The following is a 22582-nucleotide window of genomic DNA, read 5'->3' as shown; positions in this document are numbered from 1 at the left end:
TACGGCGAGCAACGACCAGTTCGCCTTCTTCGCCCTTACTGGAGCTACAAACGCCACGTTAAATCATAACTTCATCTCTTCTCTTGTTGACGATTTCGTAAACCATCTGAAGGTAATCTATGATGAGTACATTTTCCTTTAAGTACAAAATAGATTAGAAAAACTTTTTATTAACCTCGTCGTTTAATGGATGTACGTGGCGTGCATGCAGTCTCTTTACAAGCTCGGTGCAAGAAAGTTTTGGATTTCTGGAGTTAGTCAGATAGGATGCATCCCATATCTGACGAGCAGAAACCCCTCGGGTGGCTGCTTCGATGATTTGAACCATTTGGCTCAAAGTTACGGCGAGGCTGCGAAGCGAAGATTGCGACATCTTAGCTTGCGATTGGTAGGGATGAAGTACTCGTATTCAGATTCCTACGCCATGACGGCCACGATCAAGGCCAATCCCCATGCTCTAGGTGAGCATTGTAAGAATAAGAATAGCTTTAAGCCTTTAATATTCGTGTCGTTACAAAGATCAAATGGATTAGGCTGACCCCATTAACACAATTATCACCTTATCATGTACATATGGGTATTTATCATTATACCATCTGTTAGATTTAACTAGTCTCAAAAAAAAAAAAAAAAATGGTCTACGTAATGCCTTAGCAGACAAATACAATATAGCCGTCAGATTAAATTTAACTCTCAGTGGTTTTGAGACAATGAAATACCTATATGGTAGGATGCAAATGATGAACTTTTACAAATTTTCGGACAGATAGAAAGTTCTTCGATCTTAATCGAATTGTTCTTGTTGGTTTTGTTTATAGGGTTTACCGAGCTCATTAGTGCATGCTGTGGAGCTGGAAAATACAATGGTGAATTCCAGTGCGTACCAAAAGTTACCTACTGCTCTAATCGTGATAATTATTTTTTCTGGGATTGGTTTCATCCCACCGAAGCCATGCATAAGTTGACAGCAATCCTGGCATATAATGGTACCTTCTCCACGCCTATAAATATCAAGCAGCTGGTTTGAATTACAGGAGCTTCGACCTCACTCTCAGACAATTAGTTGACTTCCATTCGTTTTTTGTTTCTAATTAAAGTCTACTTTAAGATTAACCCAAACTTAAATAATGTTTCTCTTGTAATAAAAACAACTTGTGGGGTTGTAATGTTATCTAATGGATGCATAACTTGCAATCAGAACAAGTGCCGTTTGTGGTGGTAAAATTGGGGCAATAAAAGTATCAATCTCATTATACCCCTATTTTTAAGACACTAAGAAAGGGACTAAGTTGGTTGTATTTACAAAGTGAAGGAATATATAATATACTTTCTAGTGCTTTGTATTCCTCGAAGATTAATAAGATTAAAATAAAATATCCTCTAAGCAATATTTGTCTTCAGCTAACCAGAGAAAGATCCTCGGAATTCATAGTCTCTGAATATTGGAATTTTTTTTGTAAATATAAAGCATATTACTTGCATATCCTTTATCCTTTTGGTGAGGAAATAACCAGAAGTAAACACAAGATTATTAAACTATATGATAATATACGAAATGATCATTTAATTCTCACTCAAAGCAGCTGAAAGGTTTTTGAGTAATCAAGTCCCGAGCACAAGGTTAGAAGTAAAGAACTTTGGTAACATAACTAACATTCCATTAAACAAGGAGCATGTCGCTGAGATTAATTTCTTGGTGGAGAAAGATACAAACTACCTTGTAATTAGATCAAGAACCAATGAGAGAATTTGGTGACACCTTTGTCTTACTCTCAAGTCTCAAATTCTCAATGCCTCATACTCCTCTCTATAAATAATAATGCCCCCTAATCTACCACAACACAAAAGTTAATTATTAGGAAGAATTCAGGAGAAGATCTCATAGAGCTTCAATGGCAGAGACAGTTGTTTTCACTCTTCTGCTTGCATTTTGCCTGGTTGGGCTCAGTCTGCAAACAGTGCAGGCAAAAATTAATGCCATGTTTGTGTTTGGTGACTCAACTGTGGACGTAGGCAATAACAATTACTTGAACAACACTAAGGCAAAAGCAAATTTTCCTCACTATGGAGTCGACTTCCCAAGTTCGACAGCAACCGGCAGATTCAGCAATGGCTTCAACACTGCTGACCAGCTAGGTATGCATTTCTTGATTCTTTTGCCACAGAATCTTCTTATACCCACAACACTGCTAAACTAAGTACTGTTATTGTCATAAAAATGGATAAAAAGAGCTAAATTCTTCCATTAGTAATGAAATTTTGATGCTAAGCTCAAATTATACATTGGAAGCAAGTGTATATATGTGTGTAGGCGTCTGTAATTATTTTAACTCTAAGCCATGAAAGCAAGTGTATGTATTTAAGCATACCTATATAATCCAGCTTCAGCTTAATTAACTCAATTTTTTATCAATGACTAGCACAACAACTGGGTTTTCCAATGAGTCCACCAGCTTTTCTCTCCCTACAAACAAGACAGAGCCTCACATCACAGATGTTTAAGGGAATAAATTTTGCATCAGGAGGTTCAGGAATCCTCTCTCATACTGGACCATTACTTGTAAGCTTGGTCTATGTTTACGGTTTTTAAGATATTCTAGCATAACATTCAAAAATCACCCTGATGTCACTATTTTTGAAACAGGCAGGAGAGGTCATACCAATGAGTATGCAAGTAAGACACTTTGCAATGGTCCGCTGTAATATGGATAAATCGAAGGGTTCATATGGAGCTTCAGATTTCCTATCCAGATCTCTCTTTTTTATCAGCAGTGGAAGCAATGACATGTTTGAGTACTCATTAAATGGCGAAGGAGACGACACTGCCTTCTTGGTCAATCTCACCTCCAGTTACAAGAATCATTTGAAGGTTTCTCTCTCTGTACATACTATAGTTGGCCTAAAAAAGTCTGATACTAAGAATATTTCTAACAGTAGATAATGCATGCTAAGATTGTAATAATTGTGTTTGGGACCAGGTATTTACAGAGCAAATGAAACTATTATCAGCGCATATTTGTTGTATAAATAATAAAAAGAAGATAAGGAATTCTTTGAGAGAGTAATACTCACCTGTTGTTTTAATTACGCACCAGGCCTTGTATCATCTTGGAGCAAGAAAGTTTGGCATAGTGAGCGTTCCACCACTTGGGTGCTGCCCATCTCAAAGGGTAAGGAACCCGACAGGGGAATGCTATGAAGTGTTGAACGATATATCAAGAACTTCTTACGCCGCCATAGGAGCAATGCTAAAGGAACTACAGATGGACTTGCCTGAGATGAAGTATGCTTTTGGAAACGCATACAAAATTGTGTCATATGTCCTTCAAGATCCGCAACCCCTGCGTAAGAAATTTCATCTGAAAATTTATTCATCTAGCTCCTATATATGCAGTTCATCACACCTTGTTCGACAGATTTCAAGGAGCTCAAAGTAGCTTGCTGTGGAGGAGGACCTTACAATGGATCATATGCATGTAATCAGACACTTCCTTTATGTGCCAATCGTACAGAACATTTGTTCTGGGACTGGTTCCACCCAACACAAGCAGCTTCTGAAATGGCAGCAGAGACTCTCTTCACTGCAAACAAAAACTTTGTGACACCAATTAACTTTCAGCAACTAACTGAACTTTGATAGTATTCTATCAAAGTTCCAGATATCTTTATCATGGTATTCTATCAACAATAAACAGGGCTGATGTCTTCTGCCAAACAACACAGTCAATTCAATTTATTTGGCTATATGCCTGAAAGACATCTGATGGAACAAATAAATTTTCTTCCCATATGTAAGATTTAGTTGACTGATAGATCTTTAATAAATTAATAACATTTACGGAAGGAGAACACAAACAGAAATTACTTTTTATCATAGTATCATGATGTAATAACATGAAGGTCTCATAGCATCCATAAATAGTTCCACGGTTGTTCTGAGAAATTGAAGATTACCGAATGTATGAGACTGCATACAATGTAAGAAAATGGAAAGCTGATAAAACACTGAACAATAATTTCTTATCATCCTACTTCAATTCATAGCGAATTACCTTGGCAACAAGTGAGCAAAGCACAAATCGTTTGCGGCATATAGAGCGCAGGTTAACATAATATAATTTGAGGAAAGGAAAAATCATACTAACACCATGTGAAATATCTTGCGTTAAACAAGGTACAATACAGAACCTGAATTACAATACCCATAATTGTCACGAAATGAGTAGATCTCAAGTCATTCAGAACCCTCAATAAATTGGTAACAAAAACTTGTTGCATCTAATTAGCGAAAGACATACACTAGATTGAAGGTTTTAAAGAGTACAAGCCGATGAAGAAAAAACAAAATATTATAAGTGCATATTTTAATGTTTTCCCGCTGCATATCTCAAAGCTTAAGTATGCTCCCAAAACAAAGTTAAAGACTCAGCAATTCAATCTGACAAAATGAAGTTCCAAGGTTTCTTCTGTGATGAAATGCTGCAGCAGATATTATCATATCATCTCTTTACCCTTTTGTTTTTTGGCATATCCCCCTTGTTAAAACCTTTAAAGTCATTTGTTGTCTCAGCAGTGTTCTGCTTTTTCATACCTTTCCTACCTCCATGCCCAAACTTGGACTCTTTGCGCTCCCTATTTTTCTTATTATTCTCCTGCCCCTTCTTACCTCTTTTCGCAAACCCTCCAGACCTATCACCAGGAGCCACCCCTGGCCTTCCTTTCTTTGACCTCCCAAATCCCTCCTCTCCGTCAAAAGCCAAATCCATCTCGTTATCCTTCCCTTTTGCAAATCCACTTTGTTGCCTCTGCTTCCTCCATTTCTTAACCGACTCAATGTCCTCTTTCTTGCGCTTGGCCCTCTCCTTGGTCTTCTGGGCCTGGACTTCTTTTGCAATTTTCTTTGCCTCTCTTGCTTTTTTCCTCTCTTCAGCCTCCTCAATCTTCTTCTTTTCTGATAAGAGCTTGCCTTTCACCTTTAACATGTGAACATCTGTCTTCACCATTTCTGCATAGTAGTCTGGAGGCCTAAGAAATGGGATTCCCATTGACTGCAATTTCCCAAAGGCCTCTCGTGTGCCCTCCAATGCCTGAGTGTAAAAGGCAAGCTCACGTGTTAGATCGTCATTCACATCAATCTCTTCCGCCTGATCATGATCAATAGTGAGCTTATGAATCCATTCAACATTTTCTGGCCATGCTATATCTTCAATCTTCTCAAGAAGACCCTCTCGGTTGTATATGGCTTTCTTTGAAGGTTCGGTCAGAACTTTTTCTGTTTCTATGTCTGATTCTGATTCCTCATCATTATTATCATCCATCTCATCCTCACTTATGATTTCTTTGTTAAGCAAATGCCTTGTATTTTGGAGCTCAACCATTTTGAAACTGCATGAGAGACCACGTTACATCAAACTTATCAGCACTTGATTACGACAGAAGACTCCATATTTTGTTGGGGGGAAAAAGAAAATTCTAAGCTGTTAAGTGTTAAAACACATGCCGCGGAATTCAAGAAAAAAGTGCATTTACCTACTAGTTAATAAAACGAATAACACTTGCTATTTTGGACATTATTATGCCGCAGCATGTCCCCCTCTCACAGTAATTTAGTTAAAAGAAAATAGTAAGTCCTGAATAACAATCACCCTCGTTGAAGCAAATGATCACAACAAATAAAATGATTGAGACCGATAAAAAGGCCCTCAGTTAACATGCTGATGAGCAGAAGATATTGCTTCAAGTTAAAAGCATTTCAATAACAGGATGTAAAAAATATGCAAATCCAGATCAAATTGAAATTTTCATCCACAAACGTTTATTAAAACATCCAGAAAAATGCAAATACCTTATGAAAATTAATAATAATAATTCTAGAATCAATTTAGGATGTTGTCATGCCCAGATGAAATGCACTGCTTAGCTATTGAGAGACAATTTATAGGACAGGACAGCACTGCAGCCTAAGCCAAAGGGATGCTTAAATATCAAATTTTGACAAACTAACCAGCTGTTTACTGGGTTTTATAACATCATACTACGACAATAAAGAAACCAACACACTGCAGAAGATCCCGGCTCTATGTACTAGATTTAGACATGTCGTCACCACCCTCCGTGCATCTGTTTCAGAGCCTTATCAAGCCTCCCCTTCTCCCCCTACCCCACCAGGTCTATTGAAGGCAGAGGGGCCCGGCCGCCCACCCTCCGCCTTCACCACGGAAGGATGACGGCTTGGGTTGGCGCTGCCCCTAGATGCCACGGAGGGAAAGAGAGGGAGAGAAGAGAAGAAGGAGAGGGAGAGATACCTTTGTCGCCGTCACCGCCCTCCGCGTATGACGTCTCAGCCGTCGACTCTGCGTATGCCCAGAGATATCGGTCGAGAGGGCTTTAGGTTTCTGAGTTTTAGGTCGAGAGGGTTTAGACTTTAGATAGACCTGAGCAGTCTTCGGGTCGGGTTGCGGTCGGATCCAACTCCAATCCCCACCAAGCGGCAAGCGGCCTATTATTATTATTATTAATTTTTTTTTCCTAAAATAAAAGGCTAACATTAATCACTTCAAATTCCTATGCTACTTTTCTTTAAGGAGTTATTTTGTATTAAAAATTAATTCCCTAATTAAATGAGTAAAAATAATTTATATTTTTTTTCTCTCTCATTAGAAGTGATTTTAAAGGATTAGATTAGACAGATTTAAAATTATATATTTAAAACAGTTGTAAGAGGATATGGGAAGGAAGACAAGATAATTTTATTATATATATATAATAAAATATTGAGAGAGGGGGTTTAGTAATATATTTACATAGTTTAGGGATGTATCTGTCTAATATTTTTATTAAGGGGTGAAAGTAATACAAAGAAATGGTTGAGAGGCTCAACATGTAATTAACCCATTTTATTAATCGAGCTCGATTTTCCACCTCGAGCCGATCTCGAGTGGCTCGCAAGCTGGCGAGCCGATTTGACACCCTACTCGTGTTCCATTTCTTGCGGCGCCGACTTTGAGATGGCAACCGGAGAAGCCGAGAGTGAGGAGAAGGGAAACCTACGTCACGCCGTTCTCTCTCTTCCTCCTCTTCACGCGATCGATGATTTGCTATCAGTCGGGGTTCGCCATTCTACTCTTCTCTTTCGTTTTTTTTTTCTCCTTTCGTTAATATGTATTCTTTTTTGTTCGATTTCTATAACCTAGGGTTTGTTTAGCACTATGGGGGTGGTTGTTATGATGTTTGGCTTACGATTGCAATTAGAAGGTTCAATAAATCTATTGGAGCTTATCTTGAAGTGGATTCTTGATTCGGAAGACTTTAAAGAATTTTAGGGGAGTGATAATGAGATTGCGTTGATACTTATATTTGCAATAAAATCTTTGGAGTTTGGACTTGGTGAATTAGTACACTGGAAGTTATGATCACTGGAAGGAACATATTGGTAGGTTTTTTTTGTATTTGGGAATGGAAGACGTGAAAAGGCAATGTAGATGCTGATCTCAATCCCAGCAAGATAGGAAGAATTTAATAGGAGCCTGATAGTTCTCATTTAATTTATTAATGTAATAGTGTTGGTGGTTCATGTTCACTTACTAACAGATCTACAGTTGTGCGAGAATTTACACCATATAAGAGAAGCAAGATAGATTGCTCATGGACACTATAATTTTTTTTTTTTTTTTAGTTCAGTAGTTTTCATGATTTCAGTGTATCTCTATTGAAATAATTTGCGAAACGACACATCAAATAGTGTGTTTCAACCCTTGCCTGTTTTGCTTGATTGCAGGTTTGTGTTCGATGCATCTTTCGTTTATTTGGGGTTCGTGGTCTTCCCTATTCTTGTTCCTCTCTTACAACATCAGTGTTGCATTCGCTTCTTGAAGAACAAAATATTCGTCAGAATGATTCTTCAAAAAATGAATGGTGTTTGTCTACTTCAAGAGAATCAGATAATAATGACTACTATTGCTGTATTTGCTTGGGAGTCTTACAACTCGCCTGCCTCCAAGATCAAGAAATAAGGGAGTCTTGTAAAGAGACTACATCGGTTGATTATCTCACTTCTATAGTAGCTGGCATAGTAAAGAAAGAAAATCATCAAATTGACGAGTTTTCGCTAGAAGTCTCACTGCCACCAGTTATATCAGCCAATGAACGTGCCGTCTGGTAATTCATTTCTCTTAAACTATCTGTAGGATAAAGACAGTTAGAGAATCATGCATGGAGGAATGCCTTTTTTCTACACAAAAATACAAAATCACATTAAAAGTATGGAATATTTAGCAGAAGTAATGAAATCAAGAGAGAAATCAAGTAATAAAAAAAACAGCCAAAGAGCAATATTCTGGATCACAAGTATGAACTTGCAGATATATGATTTCAATCCTTCAGTGTCTGCTTATTCCATATTATTTAGTCTTAATGGTTTGTGAATCCAGCTAAATTCGCAGTTTGTGCTTGAGAAAACATAAACATCAATGTTCAGCTCCTTTAGTGACTATGCCAACTTTTATAGGTTGTATATGAGAAGAAGATATGAGAGTGAAGATTGGTTTAAAGACAATTTCCTTTCTGAACACCTGTCAGTGAAGGATGCTTTGAGACTATCAATAACCACAGCACTTGAAAATCACATGGTAGTTAACGCAATTGTGCTAGATGCCTATTATCCTTCTTTTATTTAGTTTGTATTGTTCACCATCATATGTCTCCTTTAGCTTAAGGAGTGTGTCTGTTTAAGTACGGCTTCTTAACATTTTGAGCCTAGTTGTGCAGAATGCTAAATGCGGTACCAACTCATTCCATATTCGCTTGACATATACTCATTCTGAGGCTTCAATAAAGCTCCAGAGTTGCTTGTCAAATGGCCGTGGTTGTAAGAAAAGAGAAATAGGTACGCTTGTAGTATTTTATAGTTTTTTCATTTTGGTGGTTGAAGAAGTACTTTCTTTGTACAAGCAGCTATTGTTTTCCTTATGGTTATCATCTTAGAAGCTATCTTATGTTTAAAAAGGACTTTTTGTGTATGGATGATAACATTTCCTGAAGACAGTAAGTAACATCGAGAAACAGCTTCTTTTGTTCTTGCTAAACTTTTTTTTTTAAAAAGTTGACAGTATATATTTCTCTCTAAATGAAGTGCATTGATCTAGATGATTGCTTTCCTTGATGGAGTTTGAGGATATATCAATTTAGTTGGTGGTTAGTTTGATGTGTAGTTCTTTTATCTATATAAAGGAATTGCTATTAGTAACATGGGAATGAGTAGTTTTCTTTGGTGTTTGTTGAGATAGGGTCAAAAAGAAGTAATTGTTTGTGAAAAAAATTATATTATGATAAGAAGATATTCCCAACACCAATAATAGGTCTGAACCATGAAGAAGTAATTATATATCTTATTCATAGCTTTCCAATGTACTAATTACCATCAGAAATAAGTGTACTGTTCAGTGATCACGAGGGTATCTTACTGTAAAAAGTAGATTGATCACACATATAAGGCAACTACTAGTATTCTATTAAGATAAGCTAGTGCCATCACTATATTGAGAAGTTATTTAATGTTCTTCTAGCCTTTCTACCAAAAATAGGTAGACATATCGAGTCTAAATATAAAAGGTCAACCTTTCATGGGGTACTTGCTAGTTGCTACTAGGTAAACATTTGAGCCGATATGATGAAAGAAGCCCTTATCTCTTTTCTTCCGCAGCTTCTATTTAGTTGAAGTTGCTCTTTTCTTTTCATTTCTTCCAATCTTCAAAGTACTCAAATTGTTTCAAGGAAGAAACCAGAGCATTTCATAACTTTAGGGCATGCAAATTAACTAGATATGATCAAAGGGCCTAGCCCACCCGTGCCCAGCCCGGGTTTGGCCTGGCTAAGCCCGGCTCGAACCCGGTTTAGGCCCGGCCCGGCCCGGCCCGAGCCCGAACTATCCATGGGCGGAACAGGCCAGCCCTTTGCTCGCCCGACCCAACCTGAAAGCCCGCCCGTCTGGCCCGCCCGTTCTGCTACAGTAGCCCGCCCGTCTGCTATAGTAATTTACCGTTACTACAGTAAAAAAATTTGGTATTGTACCGTTTTGCATTATTTTAAGCACACCTTTAAAAAAATTTAATTTATTTTAATTATTTTTTAAATGGAGGAATATAAATATTTTTTTAAAAAATAAGCTAATAGTTAAAAAAATTCTAAAAATAGCTAAAATATAGGTTGGGCCGAGTAATTGGTTGGTCGGGCCGGCCCGGCCCGACTGGCTAGCCAGCCCGATCTCTCACGGGCCGACGGCGGTAACGGGCTAGACTATTCTAACCCGGCCCGACCCGAGTGATTAGTGGGTCGGGCCGTAAACAAATACTTAAGCCCAGTTGGCCCGAAAAACCCGGCCTGGCCCGCCCGATGATCATGTCTAAAATTAACATTTGGCTTTCAATTTAGTTTTATTCTTTTACAATATACATTGTGAAGCTTCCATCGAAAGTGAGATGATTCGCAAAGCCAATGCAGCCTATTACACTTTACTACCTGTTCTTGCGATGGAGTAATTTTTGAGATCTGCTGACAAGTTTTATGCCAACAATACATAGTTTATGTATTTAGCAGGCGTTAGGCCTTCGCTAGAAATAATTAGTCGTGATTTTTTACTTTGCTCCACATACTTTACAAAATCCTCTTTTTTTATAATGCGTCCCTTAATTTTGTTAATAATCTAATAGAGGGAGTAGATAATGAGAGCAATCATGGTGATTCGTACAAGAGAACATCAAAAGATGATGTTAAACATCCTCACAATGAATCTGATGCGGTCATCCACAGAGCCCTTGATGGCATGCAAGATAACGACTTCTCTGAGTTGTTTAAGTCACCACCTGAAAAGGTTATTTTCTTTCTAGCAAATGTGTACATGTATGTGAATTGCAAAGTGTTGTTAGATTCATTATCACTATTAACGGGTTCAATTTTCTTCTTTAGGCCTCAACACCATGTCAGCTCAGGATTACTTGCTTTAGGATGCCCATATATATTGGTGGTAGATACTTGAAGGTATGCTACAGAGTATCTAAAGTGTGCATGTTAACTGTAACCTTCTCTATGCTGTCTATTTGTGTCAGTCTGCCTTTCATTGTTGGCAGTTGGCAGACATGCTTTATTGGGAACTTTGTGCTAAGGATATTGGTAAAAATTATAGAATTAACTACAGATGAATTTCATAAGTATCATGTCAGGATTGAGATTTCTGTTGCTAAAGTAGAATGGTGCAGCAAGTTTCATGCCACTGGCTCAGCTGGTAACCCCCAGCGAAGACCATTTTCATCTACAGTTTCTTTTTCAAATTTATAAATTTGATTTCCCTTTACCTGCATCTTATCTCGTTGTTTGTGTTTGAATTAGTAAGCATTTAACAATTTAAAGATAAGTGAGGGGGGAGATAGGTGGTGCAAGTGCATTTAAAACACCAAAGGCCCTTCTACTTCCGGCTGGTTAAATTTTTTTTTCTCTGTTATCACTGCAATTAAAGACTGGTGAGATCATGAGAACTTTCAACCTTCACCTCAACGTGTTTCTTAACTTGGAAGGGAGAAGCTGAAGGCTAATCTCCAGTGTGAACACAAAAAGGTGAATTTAAGTACACTTAACGTGGGAAGTTAAAAAGCTTGCAAATAATGCATTTAAAGAAGGAAATTAAACAGATGTTTTTGAGAAAAAGGAAGTTAAATAGAGGTTACCAGTCTTATCTAGCTTCTATATCTGAGTTTTGCCATGTGGATTTAAATATGCCTATCCTGCTTGAATTTCGATCCTATCAATATCCACATAATAGAGATAGGGTCTGAGCATTGGTGGTGCCATATCAGAATCTATTTCCAAAGGTTTCCTACATATTTTCTCAGTGCACTATATATTTAACTAATTGACAAAATATGGATATATCTGGCATGCAATTTGTCCTTTTAAGTAAACATGGGACAAAGTTTATAATATTTTTAATGTCTTTTTTCGGATCTGTATCCGGAAAAGAGAAGTGGCTATGGATGTCAAGTTGCCACTTTAGATTTGAATCTCATTTGTCTCAACTTTGGCTTCTAATAATATGAATATATGTAAGCAAAAATAACCTTCTCTATATTCTCATAAAATTATCCTTACAAGCAAATTATATTAGACAAAATCTGTGTCATATGATTTTTTACATCTAGTTCAAATAGTACATATATCATGCACATCTTGATGAGCTAAACAAGGTTTGAAAATTTTAATTAGTGATCATATATTTCTAGTTAGCTAGAGTTGGACTTCTTTGAAGATAGTGACAAAACTTAGCACTGCCATATTTCTTTAACATTTATAAGATGAAACATAGAAGAATACTGTAGTTCGTTAATCACTAGACATAATTTCCAAAAGTTGACATTGTGTTACTCAGTCAAATCCAACTACCTTGTAGCTTTTCATACTCTGCTATAAGAAAATCTTCAGAAAATTATATTTTGTCAAGACTTACTTCTCTAGCATCCTTTATTATGACATTCCACGCAATAGAGTATAAATTTATTGCTAGAAGAGTGTAAATTTGACGAATGACTTCATCGTTGACTCTGAAATTATTATTGATCAATTCAGAGTTATTCCTGTTTTCAATTCTGACTTGTTTGATATGTATACTTAATTATGTTTAATATAAGAACTCTGAAGAGGTGTTAGTTGATATTTTCTTTCTGGAGATTTTCCAGATCTCCATCATCACATATACATGGTGTTTTTAATTCTCTAATATGTTTTATACGGTCTGACTCGTTATAGCTATACAACACATTATTTTGGCTAGATTTATAGCGAACCATATGAGCTAAAGAATGTCATACAAGGGACCTAGATATCATTTTTTTTTCATGCAGAATTGGAATGTGTCTACTTAGTCTGGTGCCATTCATACATCAAGTCTTGCAATTTTTTTTTCTTGTTTGTATAGTTCTCTAGAAAGGTGAGCCAGTCACGTTGGATGATTGATGATGAAAGAATGGGAGAAGCATCTGTTGAGGTATAGTACATTTCATAGTTGTAAAGTTATCTTTCCTCTGTAATGTAAAGCATTATGATACTACATTTTTTCCCCTTCTTTGTAGGAGATAGTTGGGGACAATGTGTGTAGTATTTGTAGAGGTGACAGCTACAAGTTTCATGCTGCTGGCAGAGAAGATATTGACGTATGATACCTTTTTTAGCTTTAAAGTTTGTCTATTAATGTGCAATCAGACTTAACAACTTCTATGCAGGTGCGGATGTTGGGATCTGGTCGTCCTTTTCTAGTGGAAGTTCCAAATGCACGATATGTGCCATCTAGTGTTGACATTCAAGAAATTGCAGAAAAGATAAACAATTCTGTCAAGAAATATGTAAGATTCTGAAAGTAACATCATTTGATGATTGCAAAATTTATAAAGCCTATAGAAACACAATTTCTCTTTTATGGATACAACTATGTTCTTATCACTTTATTATTACAGGTTAGAGTGAGAAACCTCAAATTGGTCGGCAGTGAAGGATGGGCTATGATGCGTGAAGGGGAGTCAGAGAAACAGGTTTTGTGCTAGTACTTTTCTGCTGGTTTTCATTTGTTTTTCTTTAATGTATTTTAAACAGAATTGATGCTGAATAAGTGTGTTTTCTTAGATATTTAGTGTATGTAATGGTTGGCTGTATTTATGCAGAAGCAGTATGCTGCACTTGTATGGATTTCTCGCCCCTTAACAAATGATGACTTGCAGATTATTTCTTCTCTGAAGGACATGGTGAGATTTTTTTTGTTTATTTCCGACACTCCTGCTAATTAGTGCTGGGCTCACCTGCCCTCCTTGTAGTTATCCTGAGGAGTTTGCTTCCATGTGTAGCATATTCTGATGTGTGACTGCTGATCCCGTCAGGTGTAAGAAAACTTTCTTATGTTGTTTCTTGCCATCCTCTAATAAGTCATTATTGTTCAACAATAATTCTAAACTGGATATTGGTATGTTGAGGTCCATAGGTGACCAGATGTGAGATACACATCTACTTATGCCAGTTAACTTTGTCTTGATCTATCCGGATTCTACAGTTCTCTCTTGAGCTCTGTATTTTTGTTTTTATTCTACTTTGTAAACTGATCTATATTATCTCAGTATGTGCTCTTGTTACTTTGTGCTAAATGTTGATCTTTTGTATTGTAGAGTAGTATAATATATAATAGGTTAAATATTAGATTGAAGACTGAGTGATGTCTAGCTCTTCACAATTAAGACCAGTCTAGAAAATTCTGGATTGTAATTCTTACATGTATGTGTTCTCCAGCTAATTTTTTGTGCTTGCATATACCTACTATCAACATAATTGAATTACCTTTACCGGCTTGACTGCCTAAAACTAATTCTTAATCTTTGCATTCTCTCGACAACTTCACTATTTCATGAAAGTTAAAGCTATAGATTGGTTAAGTTCAGTGTTCATAATAAAGAAGAACGGGGACTGATATGGCATCTGATATCTTCTTAAGATACTGGTACATAGTCACTTCTACCTCTACCTCTACCTGGATTCCATACAATAATACTACGCAAGACGACAAATCTTAGTTTTCACATCCTTATTTTCTTGAGATTTTGTAGGCTGTGTTTCACATTCTTGCAAGATTAGTAGGAAGTGTGAATGTGTTATTTGAATTTGTTTGATCTTCCTAAAAGTAGTACAGCAATTTAAAGGGTAGCCTTAAACTTGTCTGCAGGAGATGACTGAATATTTATTTGGTTATCCAGTGAGTAGTATTAAACTACTAGATAGCATATTAGAACATTTTCTGTGCTAGCAAATGGAAACATGACATTCACCTGAAACCAACATTTCTTGGTTCTAATGTTATTCTCAACTTCAAGTGTCTCCTTCTAATGCCAACAAAATGGCATATCTGAATATTCTCCATACAGTGGATGAAAGCAAAATCTCATTGACATATTCCTTTTTCTTGCTTCATAGGAAATTTTCCAGAAGACTCCAGTTAGGGTGCTTCATCGTCGAAGTCCATTGGAGCGTAAGAGGATCATACATTGGTATGATTGATTTCGTTTCTTATCAAATGTCAACGTACCACTTTTTGGTTCCTGTGTTAGTTGCTGCTGCCTGGTTAATGATGGCATCCCATGTCCATTCTGCAGCCTCTGAGAGATGATCTGCAGCTGCAGATCACCTCTTACAGACGGAGGCGCCATGCCTTGTGGCACATGTCAGCTGCTGGCCAGTGCATGCCATGCCACAAGTGCCTCTATCTCGTGTTCTGTTATTAAAGGTGCATATGATTCTTACCATGTTATTTTTTGGGCCAGGATGATGGTTGAGAAAGTCAGTGGAAGCTCCCAGTATTTTTTATTGCATCTTTGCACTCAGGTACATGTTCTTTTTTATTACTTGACAGATTTCTCCATATATTGCTTTCAGTTGTAGAGTGGTGCTTTATGCCTTTATCTTCTGTACTTAAAACTCTCTGTTGCAATTCAGAAAAGATAAAGAAGTGAGCATTACTCCATTAGACCGTTAGAGCGTAGGTTGGGATGATGTGCTTTGCGGTGTCTTAATTATTGTTTAGGCTCCACAAATATTAAATTTATGGTTAATGCTACATTTTATATTGTCAGGAGGCTTGTTTACTAGAGCATCATCTTTCCTGTGCCTGTCAATTACTTAGCAGTGGAGAAATATATGCATATTTTGGATCATACTGTGTGGCCTACTTACAGGCTCATAAATATATGTTTCTGCAGCATACAATTTTCTCTTGATCTTTGGTTGCTGATTGTTTTCTATCAGCTCTAATTAAGTGTTCTACCATACCAGGCTGGAACATATATCAAAGAGTTTGTGCATGGAGATCTTGGACGCACCCAACCAAGGTAAAGATGCACATAGTCATATACATTATCTATATATCAGCTATTTTTCCGTGAGCATTACAGAAATGAGAGATCTGTCATAGCTATATCTAGTATTGAGTTATATACAGCACATGCTGCTATTCTTCATCTTGTCCTTTTATTTGCATATGCACTTAACTTCCCTCTGTATTTTTTTCTTATAATTCTGAATATCCTGCATGATAAGAAGCTGAATATCCTGTTAGCAACCATATATGATCATGAGGTCTGGTCGTTACTTGATTGCTAGCTTTCTTGTGGCAAACTGTTGTCAATTGTGGTGCAAGATTATTTGTGTCCTTTTTGTAGGTCCTTTTCTTTTGGATGGTCAAGTGTCAATCTGTTTACCTTTTCTTTTATAATATGACAGTAGTACCTGTAGCGCTTAATGTAATGTAACAATTTAGCTGAGTATACTGAAATTAGTCTGGTCGTTTTTCCTCCACTTTTCCTTCCATCATGACATTGTCATTAATTTTACCAGTTAGTTGCATACTATTATAAATTAATTTAGTTATTTACTCATTTGTCTTGTTACTACAGTATGGGTTCCATATTAGGCTGCAAAGCTGAGATATTACAGCTTGATGTTACGGATGTGAAGATGGATTCTTTTAACTGACTTCGAGGAAGGCCTAAGATATTTTTCGCCAAGGTTTCTCAAACTATTCCCAAAAGTGATCAGGTTACAGGCTGCTTGTGTCGTGCGCATGCCTTAATCTCATGATGCCTGTGTGGCTTCATTTGTCTGGAACAACTGCATGTCACTACTTTAAGCCCTTCGTCATTTATTTGGGTGCAGCGAATTTGGTTGATCTGAGTGGACATTATAGTACTAATGACTAAATAAACAGCGACCATCTACATTGTGTCCAAACGCCAGATAGTAGACTATCTATTTTTTTTCTTTCTTATTTTACTTCATATCTAACCGTATTGAGGTGGCAGATTCTGTCATCTGTAACTTACTGGTCTGACAACTTTCGACTATAAAATGATATTTTCTGCCTTGAGGCGCGCTTAATTGATGTATCAATAGATGTTAAGCGTTTGCTCAAGCTTTGCCGTAGCTACTACAATGAGCAGAGAACTTAATGTGGCAGATTACTTTTATAGTTTCTCAAACATAGATATAGTCGAGTATAGCTTGAGATGATAATACTTCCGGCAGGTCGAGATCCTGATTCATTCCCTTTATTGCAAGACAAAAGGAATACTGTAGGATTTCACCTGCTTGGCATCTTGCCATGGTAAAAATCAGAGTAACAAGAACATTCCAGCAATTCTATGTTACAATTAAATCATACTACATATAGATAAGCCCAAGTTATTATTTGTCCAATAACCAGTCCTACAAACAGTAGATCTAGACAGTGGATGCAAACAAGTCGAACAAAAAAATGAAAGGCAAAGGATGCATGCTTGCATACTGTATAAATAAACCGACCAATCAACGCCAATGACAATGAGAAGCAGACATTCGATGATGCAAGAACCCACATTAATCTATAACATGTAATCTACGTTAAAAGGCTATGGACCATTCCAAGACAAACAATAAATTGCTCCAAGATGCACTTTACTCTCCTAATATACAGTGCCGGCATATGCTTATTACTTGTTTAAATAACCCACTATAGATATTCAAACTTCGCAAGTGTGAAATTTGTGAAACACCACGGAAGCAACTCCATGACTAGTACATGTCGATTCCAGCATTGATTGAATGACCTGAACGAGCAACAAATAATTAGCAAGTCTAATGAAATAACACCAATACAATGAAATACAAAAAACTTGCCTTCGATTATTAAAAAAATCCCATATGATCACTCTGCAACAACCTGCAAGTGAAAATTAAGCCATCAATGCCAAATGATGTGGAAAGAAATGTTCTTGGAAGAACAAACTGTGGCACAACTCTAACGTCTAAAGCTCCTAATAATACTATCCCCAATCTGGTGACCTAGTCTTACCCATATCTTATGCATGTATTTGTGGAAAGAAGGAAAAGAAAACAATTCATGGCTTCTTCAACCATCAATTACAACTAACTCCAAAAAAAATTGAAAAAGGAGGTGCAATTAAAGTAATTTTCAAATTATTCAATCAAAGTGATGCCTTGTGTTTTGCCTAGAATTTCACCTGCTTGGCATTTTGCCTACAGCACAAGTATGATATTGACTGTTAAACTCGACATGCCTCCCCTGTGTTTCAGTGGATCAAACAATTTGTCTCTCTTCTCTTGGGATCCAAAATATTATCAATAAAATAGCACCAGTAAAGCATTTCATAATTAAAATAAATGAAACAAGTTTTTTAGCCTAAATTGGTAGAAACATTTTAACAGAAGCCCAACAAACACAAGCCTGCAACAATCAAACAAAAAATTTCTCTACTACACCCTAATATAAACTATGGATATTATGGGCATTATGGACATTTAATTATATCGGAATGCCAGTACATTGTCTGACAGACAAGTGTCACAAGTCAATATTAGAGGAAACCAGGTCCACAATCCATCAGCAGCTAAGCACATTTTTATTTTTCCTCTAAAACATACCTGGTTAAGAGGGTTATCTGGAGATTTCTTCCATAGCTTCCATACCATATCTTTGTATTGGTTAAGTGTCAGACCTGGCTTCTCTTCCTTTAGTTTGGGAAGCTCTGCCTCTTCAAAAGCCTACATATATTTCACAAGGTCAGCAGGTGTTCTCAAGTCACCAAGGTAACTACAAGCACAGGTCAACAGAAGAGCTTCAAAGGAAGCTAAAGTAACAAAAGAGAAATGAACACTCTAGGCTGAGTTTAAATACATATCAGAATATATATACTTTGTCTGCTTCTCTCACATAAAGATGTTATAAACCTTTCATCCTCAAAATGCGACAACACAATTTCAAGTTTATTTTATCTCGCAGTAACTAACAACTAAATTTATCACTCAAAATGTAACAAGATTGAATTACACATTATTGAACTTAAATGATAACGAATCACGAAAAAGTATTGGACGATAAAAATAAACACAACATAAATCAAAGAAATAGCAAACAAATTAAATGTTACAGCTCCACCCAATAATTCACTGCTAACAAACTGAGAAATAAATTCTCCAAGAAAAGATGGTATGTACTACATTATACAGACTTTGGGCAATTCACTCCGTAGGATAACATCTAGCCAGATCACCAAAGATATCTCCATTCACTAAGACAAAATGCTATAATCTTTTTTCGACCAGATATGCATGTTCCATCAATATGCTAAAATCTTTGCTTGAGTTGTATGGGATGTCGTTGCAGCAAGGGATGATCCATCACAGTAGAAGTGAGGGGTTTTACAAGAATAAAATAACAACAAATAAAGATGGCTTCTTTACATTATTAGTTTAACAGAAAAAAAAAAATTGAAGTGTGGAACTACTATTTCAGGAACATGGTCATAATCTAATAAAAGCGAGTAGGTGAGGTACAAAGAAAATTACTATCTCAACATCCTTGTTGATTCTCCACATTTGTCTATTAATTGTTTCTGTTCTGTAAGCAGCCTTCATGTTTTATTAGTTGTTTGTCATACTTTTAGTTAAAATTTGCCATCACAGAGATGTCAACTGGAGATCATTTTTCTCTTATAACTCTTCAACATAACCACATTGGTCCATTGGTCACATTCAAGTACTGTAGGATTGTAAAAGGATATATTGTAACTATCATTATTCAGATCCAAAATTCCAGCGAGATAGATTTGCCTTAGATTGGAGAAATGAGTGGAGGTCATAGGAAACTCGAGGAAGAAAGAGAAGGAAAAGTAAGAAAATAACACTAAATAGTAAATACTACGTGCACTTATAGCGTCTATGTCCTTTACATGAATGCATCTTTTGACAGGTTTCAAGATACAGTAAATTACTATTTATACCACTGACAGGATACTGTAAGAATAACACGAGTTAGTTATTAACCACTGTCCAAGCCATCATAGTTTATGACAATGCAAGAACTCCTACTTATGACAGCCATCAAGAAAAATAAGCATACATATACATGTAGTATACATTTATTGCAGCATTAAATAGTATCAATTCTCTTACACTTGCAAACTTTTAGTACCTCAGAACGAAAACAGGGAACAAAGAACAAAAAGAATTACTTGAACCTACATGAGATACACCAAACGGAACTAAATAAAATGAATCTTTTGAAACTAGACTTGGAACAGGCCTTCAAATTATCGTTTAACAAGATTTTTGCTTAATTTGTCATAACTGTAAAGCATCCCATATGGTTTTGTTCTCTAAACAATCACTTAATCTAGTCTTTCCTGCAGCAGCTCTCAATGTAAGCATGGACCCTAGTTGCCAATATAGACAATAGTGTTAAGATTACCCAGTTGATTTCCATAATTTGGACAAGTGTTCTTTGCATTTATACCCATTAAAAACTCTTATTTGCTTATTGTACGCTCTAAAGTGGATATATATATATATACCCTTTAAAACATTTGTTATTTGCATAAATACTCTTCCAGTACTTTTCAAGTTTAAAAATCTTAAAAACTTAATAGAAAAAAGATAAAAGTATCATTAACTAAAAAAAATATGTGAAAACTAGAATAATAATATTTTTGTCTTCTTATACTTAAATTGTTCGAAAATTAACGGTTAGTTCATTCCAGAGGGTATCTATGCACAAAAAAAAAATAGTTCAAAAGGTATACATACAAAAACCGTTTGTTCTTAGAGAGTATATATGCAAATATTAACTTTAGAGGGATGTACAAGAAAATAAGGAAATTTTGAAGGGTATATATGCAACAAAAAGACCCTTTGGAGAATTCTAGCTTGAAGTAGAAAACTAATGGTGCACAGGAACAGGAAATAAGAATGCCAATAGACAAGTAGGTTGTACCACACAATTCAATATTGCATTCACTGGAAACTTCACCCACATGCCTATTTCTGGAACTTCTATATAAAAGTTCAATTTATATCATAAGATTGAGGAGGAAATCTTTAAATAAGTAAATTTACTAACGATGGTAATATTAGTACTTCTTAATTCTTTCTAAAGAATGTCCATATATTTTCTATCTGTGCATCATCTAAGATACTCTGCACTTATGCCACTTCTTCTTGCATACTCCATCTATAAGATTGGTAACGGATGATCGACTAAATATCTTCATCAGTTTACCTATTAGGGCCAATTACGCTAGTTCTTTAGCAATCAAACAAGTTTCACAAAAGGCCAAAAGGAAACCTTGGTTCTATCCTAGGGTTTCAAGCGATAAAGATATACTGATCAATCGATAAACCAAGAACAGAACCACAGAACTACCCCGAAAGACCAAGAACAAGAAACAAATATACCTTAAAAGTCGCCTTAAGCCTTCTCTCCGGGTGGCGATCCGCCGGCAAAGCCGGTTCCGTGACGGCAATCTTGGCGATCGCCTCCTCTAACGAGTGCGCCTCGATGATGGAATCATCCCTATTCGTATTACTCACCAGCACCATCCTCTCGTACTCCTCCTCGTCTGCGGTGCGGCTATGCTTCTTCTTGGCGGCCTCAGCATCCCTCTCGAGCCTCGCCCGCTCCTCTTCCCGGCGGCGAGCGAGGTCGACCTCGGTGACCTTCGGAACGGGGATGGAGACGCGGGTTGCCTTGGGATTCGGCTTCCGTGCGGCGCGCTCGAGCTCTTGCTGCTCCATTTCGGCGATCTTGCGTATCTCGGCGCGCCGCGCCGCCGCCTCGGCGCGTTTCTCGGCCTCGTCCTCCCGCTTCTTGGCGGCGCGGGACTTGCTGCCCTCGGCCTCGCGCCAGTACTGCTCCTCCTTCTCGCGAGCCTCGCGCTCCTTGCGCTCCGCCTCCGTCGCGCTTCGGCGAGCGCGGGCGGCTTCCGCCTTGGTGTTCGTGCCCAGCTTCTTCGGCATCGCGATGTAGAGGGGGACGAAGTCGAGATCGAGATTGCTCTCTTCTCTTGGTACAAGGCGGTGGGTTTTCTAGTTTCTACTCTGGAGAGGGAGAACGAGTTAGAAAAACGAAAGGAGGAGATTATTATTATTGGGCAATGGAATGGATGCGCACCGATTCGGGACGGATGAACGCTGCTTCTTTTTAGAGGCTTCTCGTACTATTGAGATTCCTGTGACTCGATTTCAGATATGAAAACTAACTGGGCCGAAATTTGAGGTTGGCTCAGACAGATTATTTAGTATTTATCATCTATTTATATTTCGAAAAATATTAAATCAGTCTCTCTATACTTCTTTATAAATAAAATAAAATATATTTATTTTTCTGTTAAATTTAACTAAATGGCATCGCTATTTTAGTCATTTAATAATATTATCTTAAAAATATTCATGTCTTATTTCACAATTATGATGACTGTATTTTGTTCACTTTAGCACTGTTTAGTTAAATTTAAACGGAAAAATTAATGGCCACACTTTAATCATCTGATTAAATGCACAAACTAGTTTAAATTTTTTTAAAATATAAGAATAAAATGATTTTAGACAAAAGGATACTTTGCTTCTCCTTCTCTTTCATTTATTATATTTCTTTATAAATGTGTGGACAAATTACTCGGACATGTAAGAATTCAAATTGTTGGATATTTACACCACCCACTGTTTCATTCTAAAGCTG

General features: G+C 36.9%; 4 protein-coding genes across 5 annotated transcripts; 2 read left to right on the top strand and 2 right to left on the bottom strand.

Annotated features, from left to right (window-relative positions):
• Positions 1–1838: 1838 nt before the first annotated feature.
• LOC140784104 (GDSL esterase/lipase At5g55050-like) lies at positions 1839–3715 on the top strand. Its single transcript, XM_073131312.1, has 5 exons — positions 1839–2136; positions 2421–2560; positions 2645–2869; positions 3096–3345; positions 3417–3715. Exons 1-5 carry the CDS (start codon positions 1893–1895, stop codon positions 3635–3637), a joined length of 1080 nt encoding a protein of 359 aa, XP_072987413.1. The 5' UTR covers positions 1839–1892; the 3' UTR covers positions 3638–3715.
• A 420-nt stretch (positions 3716–4135) lies between these two features.
• Positions 4136–6406, bottom strand: LOC140784105 (probable rRNA-processing protein EBP2 homolog). The gene is made up of 2 exons (XM_073131313.1): positions 6306–6406; positions 4136–5385 (listed from the first exon to the last, which is right to left on the bottom strand). The coding sequence occupies exon 2, from the start codon at positions 5376–5378 to the stop codon at positions 4500–4502; it is 879 nt and encodes a 292-aa protein (XP_072987414.1). The 5' UTR covers positions 5379–5385; positions 6306–6406; the 3' UTR covers positions 4136–4499.
• Positions 6407–6864: 458 nt separating this feature from the next.
• LOC140784102 (uncharacterized) lies at positions 6865–16950 on the top strand. Its single transcript, XM_073131309.1, has 15 exons — positions 6865–7109; positions 7778–8157; positions 8507–8627; positions 8767–8884; positions 10707–10867; positions 10963–11034; positions 12962–13030; positions 13116–13196; positions 13266–13385; positions 13497–13571; positions 13701–13781; positions 14995–15068; positions 15342–15402; positions 15850–15905; positions 16470–16950. The coding sequence occupies exons 1-15, from the start codon at positions 7008–7010 to the stop codon at positions 16546–16548; spliced, it is 1650 nt and encodes a 549-aa protein (XP_072987410.1). The 5' UTR covers positions 6865–7007; the 3' UTR covers positions 16549–16950.
• A 377-nt stretch (positions 16951–17327) lies between these two features.
• LOC140784103 (uncharacterized) lies at positions 17328–22141 on the bottom strand. Of its 2 annotated transcripts, XM_073131311.1 has the most exons (5): positions 22016–22141; positions 21301–21942; positions 18493–18612; positions 17728–17770; positions 17328–17657 (listed from the first exon to the last, which is right to left on the bottom strand). In XM_073131311.1, exons 2-4 carry the CDS (start codon positions 21859–21861, stop codon positions 17756–17758), a joined length of 696 nt encoding a protein of 231 aa, XP_072987412.1. In that variant the 5' UTR covers positions 21862–21942; positions 22016–22141; the 3' UTR covers positions 17328–17657; positions 17728–17755. The 2 variants fall into 2 exon arrangements, with proteins under 2 accessions (XP_072987412.1, XP_072987411.1); XM_073131310.1 differs by having other exon boundaries at positions 21301–22132.
• Between the last annotated feature and the right edge of the window lie 441 nt (positions 22142–22582).

This window comes from Typha latifolia, chromosome 3 (assembly GCF_019914945.1).
Source record: "Typha latifolia isolate L0001 chromosome 3, TyphaL0001v2, whole genome shotgun sequence".
Taxonomy (NCBI): Eukaryota; Viridiplantae; Streptophyta; class Magnoliopsida; order Poales; family Typhaceae; genus Typha; species Typha latifolia.
Note: the sequence above shows the minus strand (reverse complement) of the source record. Positions and strands in the feature narration are given on the sequence as shown.